The following is a 7,122-nucleotide window of genomic DNA, read 5'->3' on the forward strand; positions in this document are numbered from 1 at the left end:
GGCCAGTCCCCCGGTTGGAATAGAAGGGACTCCCCTGCCGGAGCCGGTGCAGGCGTTGTCGCCGTTCCTGCTGCTGCACATGCAGGTTGGAGAGGCGCACGAGCTGGTGAATGGCCTCGTCCACCTCCTGATAGAGCGTAGCTGGACCCGAGCCCTCCAGCCTGCGGAAGGAGGAGGGCGAATGAGCCCACTGCCCTCGTCAAGCCCCTCAATTCTGCTCTCACGAACATGAGAGGTGGCATAGCATCATGGATCAGACTGCCTGGATTTCAATCCTAGCTCATCCATTTAGGGGCTGACCTTGGCCAAGATATTTACTGTTTCCTTTTTCTTAAAGGAATTATTTATTTAATTTCATTTATTATTATTATCGTTTTTTAATTTGACCAGGGAGAGAGAGAGAGGGAAAGTGAGAAAGTAAGCTGCCAGGTCCAAGACTCAAACCGCAGTCAGCCATGTGGAAGTCCCATGCCTTAACCACCACGCCACCTGCTGGCTCCCGACATTTAATGTTTCTGATTCCTTGGGACCAGCAGTTACCATAATGGTTATGTTGCTGGACTCCCATGTAGTCGACTACAGTTCGAGTCCTGGACCCGGTGGCTTAAACTCACGCCGGGCGCATGTGCGTGTGTGCCCAAGATCCCGAGAAGAGAATGGAGAAGGGATTGCAACGTGGCCATGTGCCCCCCCACTGAGCATGATTTCTCACTTTCTGTCTCTCTCTGTCTTTCTGGTGAGCGTACGCACACCATAGCAAAAACCTCTAAAAAAGAAAGTTTCTGATCCCTTGAATCCACGCTTGTAATTCTAACTAGCACACAGGTATGTTTGGGCTTTCTCAGATAGGTGAAAAGCATGGTCTCTTGCCCAGGTAAAGTAAGAACGATTCATCAGCTACAGTGTGCTGGCATCCTCTGGCGTGTCCCCACCTCCCACTTCCGCCTGCCACCGCACACCCATTCCTCGTACTTGCTGCTGTGGGTGGAACGCAGCCTCATCAGGATGGCACCCCCATCCCTCTGCAGTGCTGTCAGCCGGGGATCTGCCAGCACCTTTTGCAGTGGCTCAGGCATTCCCATCGCCTCCTGGGGACAGGGAGCAGTGGGCAGTTGGGGTTCCGCTAGAGTCTGCCCCAGCCCCACCCTCAAGCCCTCTTTTTTCATCTCATTTCATACCTCTCCTTCTAGCTCTGCCGCTTTCTCCAGCTCCTCAATGGCCTGCTGCACAGAGCCCAGCACCCCTCGGCACAGGTGGCACAGCCTTGCCACCTCCTGCAAACCACACACAGGGTAAGGATGAGAGATCGAAGCCCTCGGGTGGGGCTGGGGCAGCCCCGGCAACTCCTATGGAGGCAGGGCTGAGTTCAGCGGCTGACTGTTACTTATTATGATGCCGGGTAGCTCCAGAAACCTTCAGTCCCTCAACCGCAAAGCCGGGGTAAGACGGACTTTTGTGAGGTGCAGAGATGATGCCAGCTCAGTAACGAGCATGGGCCTGGCACACTGTAGCCGCCTTCCTCTCTGTGCACTGAGTCTTCATCCTGTCCACCCCTCCTCTGCCTATCCAGACCCACTTTCCCCGTAACAACAGCTTAAGCCCTACATGTTCCAGATCCCCTCTCACACTCGGATCAGGTTTGCTCCTCTCTTCTCGACTCCTCACTCATTCGTAGAGTCGTTGAATTATAGAAGGTAAGTGCTGAGAGGCACTTTAGAGACCCTACCACGGTTGCCGCACTTTGACGATGAGGACCCTGAGGCCTGGATGTTGGGGCGGGGATAGGGGGGGCAGGTATAAAAGGCCAACGTCTGCAGGTCATGAAAAATAGCATTCAAGGTCATAGGGAGGAAGAACCAGCCTTGTGACTCTCAGTACTTTCCAACTTCAAGGATGCTCTTAGACGCTTCTCCAGTTGTTCCATGACTTATCTCCCAGCAAAAATCATATGCCACTTACTGTCATATTCAGACTTTAACATAGTCTCTCGTCTCCCCAATAGCCCAGGACACAATGCATGCTATTTTGTTTGTGATGTGTAAACCATAAACACTTGTTGAATTCGATGGAGTGGAAACCACTTTTCCCTCTTCTGTAGTCATGTTTTGGATCTGCTTTCTCTTCTAGAATGTCCTTGGCTGGGTTATTCCTCACTTCCAGTGTCCTAGGCTGTGGTGAGTGGTGGGGGAAGCTTACCTGGTGTATCTCTACCCAATGGCTGGGAGAGAGGTCCTTGTGACCTCCCAGGTCCCACTGCAGCTCCTCTGGCTTGGCCACTCTTTTCAAATCATTCTCTGACAGCAACTCAGCACCCTGTAAACATGTGAAGGCAGGAGGCACCCAGGGAATCAGGGACCAGCCTGGGGCTCCAGCTCGCCTCTTCTCTCTCACTACTGATGGTGGATTAAGTGGGAGTGAGGGGCTCAAACCTGGAATCCACAGAGTTCAGTCGGAGGATCATCATGAGTGAGAATCAGCAGTCGCTGAATGAGAGGAGGGTCTCCCGAATCCTGAGGGCAGAGAATAACCTTAAACTGTGGGCAACTGGATGGTTCTGAAGGACCACTTGGGGAGTTAGGATGCAGCAAAAGTTCCTATCTCGGGGGGGCAGTTACCTGAAGTTGACTCAGGACAGGCATGAGAGCTGGAGGTAGTGGGGGAGCCTTGCGGAAGTCCAGCAGGATGGACAACCCCAGATTCTGCAGATCGGGCCTGTGGGGGGAGAAGCCAAGGAGACTGCAGTGTGTGTGCACACATGCAGGGTGATGGCAGACGCGGCAGGGCGGAGGCACACGGTCTGGCTGTAGTATTAATAGTCCTCAGGAGAAGTTAGCTCCTGGTATATTTGGGAAGCACTGGGCACAGGACCAAAGTCTGGCATGTGTGTTCAACAGGTGGTGACCTAGCAAACAGGCGTCTATATTCACATGGCTCCGGACCCAGGCATGAAGGTCTGGAAAGACACGGAGTCTAGGAGTGCTGGAATGGGATAAATTCGAGGCCGGCCTGCAGCATACAGCCTACTCGGTACACCGCGTGTTGGAGTACACCATGCCCTGATCATTCGGTAGGGTCCTATGGGAAGTCAGCAGTGTTCATTTTGAGGAGCAGTGGAGCTATTATCCTGGAAGTCACAGGTCAGCAAGGTCAGCGGCCAAGGACTTGCAAATCTAAGGGTTGAAGAAGTATGTGTCCTAGAGGTCAGAAGGTCAGTGTCCTGAGAAGGCCCCAGGGTTCTCGTGACTCAGGAGGTGAACGTCCAGGGTGCCAGCACTGGGCCTCGGTTACCTGAGCAGTGAGTGGAGGTAATGAAGAGCAGTGCTCAGCGTGTCTCGGGAGGGTGGGGGCTCCTCAGGAGGGCACGGTGGGTTAATGGTCAGCAGAGCTCGCCCACTCTGGTCCACCCCTCCTGAAGACACAAAACGGCCAGGCTGTCCTGGCTGGGAGCGGTCCTTGCCTACCTCCCATCCACCCTGCTCCGTCCCTCCCAAGCCTACCCCAACTGCTTGTCTTCCCCGCCCCTTCTCCTTTCACCCACTGATGCCCACTGACCAGTCAGGATAAGGAATCCAGATGCCATCAAGTCCCAAGCTACAACAGAGCCATCAGAGATGGAGACTGGAGTGGCCTCTTCAGGGATGCCATCCCCTTTCACGTCCTGTACAAGCTCCAGGGGTGGTGTTGGTGGGTCGTTCAGGAGCCCCTCTGAGCCTGTGGGTCCTGCAGAGACATGGGCAGAGCTACGGGCCTGAAGTGAGGACGAGTCTGGCTCTTCTCCTGGCCTAACCCTGTGTCTCCTCCAGTGCCCTCCCCTAGGCCCGACCTGTCCCGCTCTTGCCCTGTCATCTCACCTGCCATACACACTGGGCTTAGGCCCTCCTGCTCTCTTTCTCGGGCCTCTTCTTCCAGAGGTCCACAGACTTCGGGGAGCTGGGGCTCTGTTTCATCTGCAGGTTTGAGCTCCTCTTTTGGTTTAGGTTCTGGCTTCCCAGAGCCTTCCTGTTCCTGTTTAACCAGGCTGCGTTCTGGAAGCTCGTGCTCATTTGGTAAGGGCAGACTGACAAGGGCTTCGTGGTGGCTGGTTTCTTCCTTGTCCCCAGGGCTCAGTGGGACATTGTCCCCTCCTCGGCTAAGAGCCCCTCGACCTGCAGCTCGCTTCTTTCTCCTGTTTCCTTTGCCAGTTCTCCGAGGGGTACCAGGTGGTCCTTCAGCCCCCTGGCCTGCCGCTCCCCCAATCTCCCCTGGCCTCGGGGGGCAAGATTCAGAGGCTTCCCCCAGAGCCTCTGCTGGGAGCTCAGACACCTCCACAACTGCTGCCTCTGGGAGAGCCTCAGCTCCTGGGGGGGACCCAGGCGAGGCTCCAGTGCTGCTCCCTTCTCCAGGTGGGCGTGCTCCATCCTGGTCCCGATGCCCCAGGCCCTTCTGGTGCATCCATGCGCGGTGCCTCCGGTGCCGGCCTTTCCCTCCAGCACCTTTGCGAGTGGGTACCGTCCGGGTCCTAGAGAGCCCCGCAGCACCCTCAGCATCTGTGGGACTCCCCCTCACGGGCAGCGTCACCTCCAACAGCTCCACATACTCGCCCTCGGGTCCTTCAGCAGGGGCGTTGTGCCCATCCCCAGGACTCCGGGTGCCCAGGGCCTCATCAGGGAGTGGAGGGCTGGGAAGCCCTGGTTCAGAAGGCAGTTCAGGGGGCAGTGTGCTTGGTCGATGTCCAACCATGAGACCCTCTTTGTGCACAAATCGTGGGCAGATGAGCTCAGCCCAGGGCAGACGCTGAATCCCAGAGGGTGCAGACAGTAGGCAGGTACTGAGGCGACCTGCTGGCCGGTCCTTGTTGATGCCTTGTAACCACTCTGGTGTGAACAGGTAGGCACAGGCCTCATTGGGCACAGGCAGCTCCTGTACCCGCCCACCGCCTGGTGCCAGACACTTGAGTGCCAGACGGGGTGCCTGAGCTGCTGAGGGGACCACTTGCAGGTAGAAGTCTCCGGGGCGCAGCAGCTGCCAGGGCAGGGCCGCTAGCTGCACCACCACCTGCTCGTGCAGGCAGAGGGGCCAGCCCTCATGGAAGAAGAGGAATCCACTGTACTGGGCCTGCAGAGAGAGGTGGGAGGCTGCTCTCAAGCCTCTGCTGAAGAAAGCAGCAGGAGGGGCTGTTGGAATGGTTCCCCCCCCACCCCCCGGCAGAACCAGTCGTTTGACTGATGGGTTCTAATCCCAGGGGAAGAGGGGACATCTTGGGCTAGTCATGTGACAGAGAGGAAGGGACTGGGCCTGGTCAGTCTTCTGGTGGTAAAAAGCTTCTCTAGGAAGCTGTGTGTGGGAGGGTAATTACTGGCCATTACAAAGACAAGGTCAGCAGATGCGCTGTCCTAGAAGAATCCAAGACTCTTAGGAGGTCTTTATATCTTAAAAGTGGAAGATCTCTGTTGAGTCATATCTGGGGAGTTACTATCTTGAGAAATCCATATGAAGGTGGGAAGTGTCCAGAACTGGGTCTGGAGGGTCGAGGTCATTGTTTGGGAGTCAGTTTCTTGTGTGTTGGGGGGGTGGGGGTGGGGGAGGGTCAACATTTGGGACAATAGATGTGTTAGTATCTGAGTGGTCAGTGCTTCTGAGGGTCAAAGTGTGTGGGATGTCGGTGAATGATGCTTATGTGACCAGGGGTGGGGGTGGGCATCAGTAGGGAAGGCTGCATCTCTAGGTGGGGGGTAAGCAGTCAGCCTGGTGAGTCTCTAGTGGATCTTAGGGGTGAGGGTAGAAGAGGGGTGCAAGGTACTCACACAGGCTTCCTGCTGAAAAAAAAAGGTGCTTGGCTGGTACCAGGAAGTCCAACGTGTATCTCAGCGCGTCTTCGCGGTAAGTCCTCTCCACCACCTGGAACACCTGGCCCAGCAGGGTGGGGGCTGTTGCCTCAAAGGGTGGGTACAGGGCAGCGAGTGTGCTCTGCACACAGTCCTCCACTGGCTCAGGCTCCTGAGGAAGACAGGATCAGGCTATAGACCCCTAGAGAAAGCCTAAGCATGGCTCCTTGGGGGCTGTACTTGCCTGGGGCGGCTGTGACCCCTGGGCCCCCATCACACGTGGTGTGCACAAAGTGGGCATTCATGAAACGCTGGCCAAATGAGCCAGGATGGGAGCAGGGCTGGGCAGGAGTGCACAGGCCTAGCAGGGCACTCCATGCTCCGGCTCCGAGACCTTGGCTTTGGAGAGCCAGGAAGAACTGGGTTGTGAAAGCCACAGATCAGGGCTGTTCCTGGTGCTTATGAATCAGGGTGGTTGCGCAGGCCCTCCTCAGGAGAGCAGAGACAGGCCCCTGGGCTTTTAGGGCACTGAACTGATGGCTAAGAACTCTGGAGGGTTGGAGGGGAGGGCTTTCGCATAGCCATCCTGCAGCTCCCTTCTCACAGGACTCCCCATTCAGAGACTCCGTCCTGTTTTGGAAGGTATTTTTGCTATAATGTACTTGCTGGAGAAACAGAGAGAGACACAGAAAGTGAGAAATCACCTCCATTCCCCTGACGGGATAGCTATGCCGCAATCCCTTCTCCTCCATTCTCCTCTCAGTATTTTGAGCACATGCACATGCACCCGGTGCAAATTTCAAGTTGCCAGATCTGGACTCAAAACCAGATGGACCATGTGGGAGTCCAGCACCTTAACCATTATGCCACCTGCTGGCCCTCCCAGACTTCCATCTTAAGTAGAGGTGCTGCCACCCACAATCGTATCTTAGAGACAGTGATTGGGTGGAAAGAGGAGGATGGAAAGACTGGGAAGCCCCCACTCCCAGAGCATGTGGGTTTGAGTTACAAAGAACTGGGCGAGAGCAGTTGAAAAAGTCACAAAAGGAACATGTGATGAAGAGAGATCTTGATGGTATGAATTCCAGTTGAAATCTTTTCTGATTCTAGTGGGACCTCTGGGCCAGCTGCCACCTGGAGCCCCTGCTTCAGAAGACTCAGTCCTGCTTCATCCAGACCCAGTTCCCTCAGTGAATCAACAGGACAACTTTCTCCATCCCACACCCTGAACTGACCAGCCCTTGGGCTGTTCCTCTGCAAACTTCTCTTTCAAGATGCCTCTTGAAGTTCCTTTGACCAGATTTGCCGGCCGCGAATG

At 55.6% G+C, this 7,122-nt stretch overlaps 1 protein-coding gene across 1 annotated transcript in view; it reads right to left on the bottom strand.

Moving 5' to 3' along the window:
• ARHGEF40 (Rho guanine nucleotide exchange factor 40) overlaps positions 1 to 5,991 on the bottom strand; it is a gene marked incomplete at its 5' end in the record, with an annotated part of 23,147 nt that extends 17,156 nt beyond the window's left edge. Inside the window, 11 exon segments of the mRNA XM_027765515.1 lie at positions 39 to 161; positions 973 to 1,088; positions 1,179 to 1,274; positions 2,197 to 2,313; positions 2,430 to 2,510; positions 2,616 to 2,712; positions 3,289 to 3,409; positions 3,553 to 3,720; positions 3,852 to 5,094; positions 5,784 to 5,802; positions 5,804 to 5,991. Of these exon segments, the coding sequence (XP_027621316.1) occupies positions 39 to 161; positions 973 to 1,088; positions 1,179 to 1,274; positions 2,197 to 2,313; positions 2,430 to 2,510; positions 2,616 to 2,712; positions 3,289 to 3,409; positions 3,553 to 3,720; positions 3,852 to 5,094; positions 5,784 to 5,802; positions 5,804 to 5,991 (2,369 nt within the window).
• Positions 5,992 to 7,122: the final 1,131 nt, after the last annotated feature.

Source organism: Tupaia chinensis, unplaced genomic scaffold (assembly GCF_000334495.1).
Source record: "Tupaia chinensis unplaced genomic scaffold, TupChi_1.0 Scaffold138584_1, whole genome shotgun sequence".
NCBI classification, from domain to species: Eukaryota; Metazoa; Chordata; class Mammalia; order Scandentia; family Tupaiidae; genus Tupaia; species Tupaia belangeri.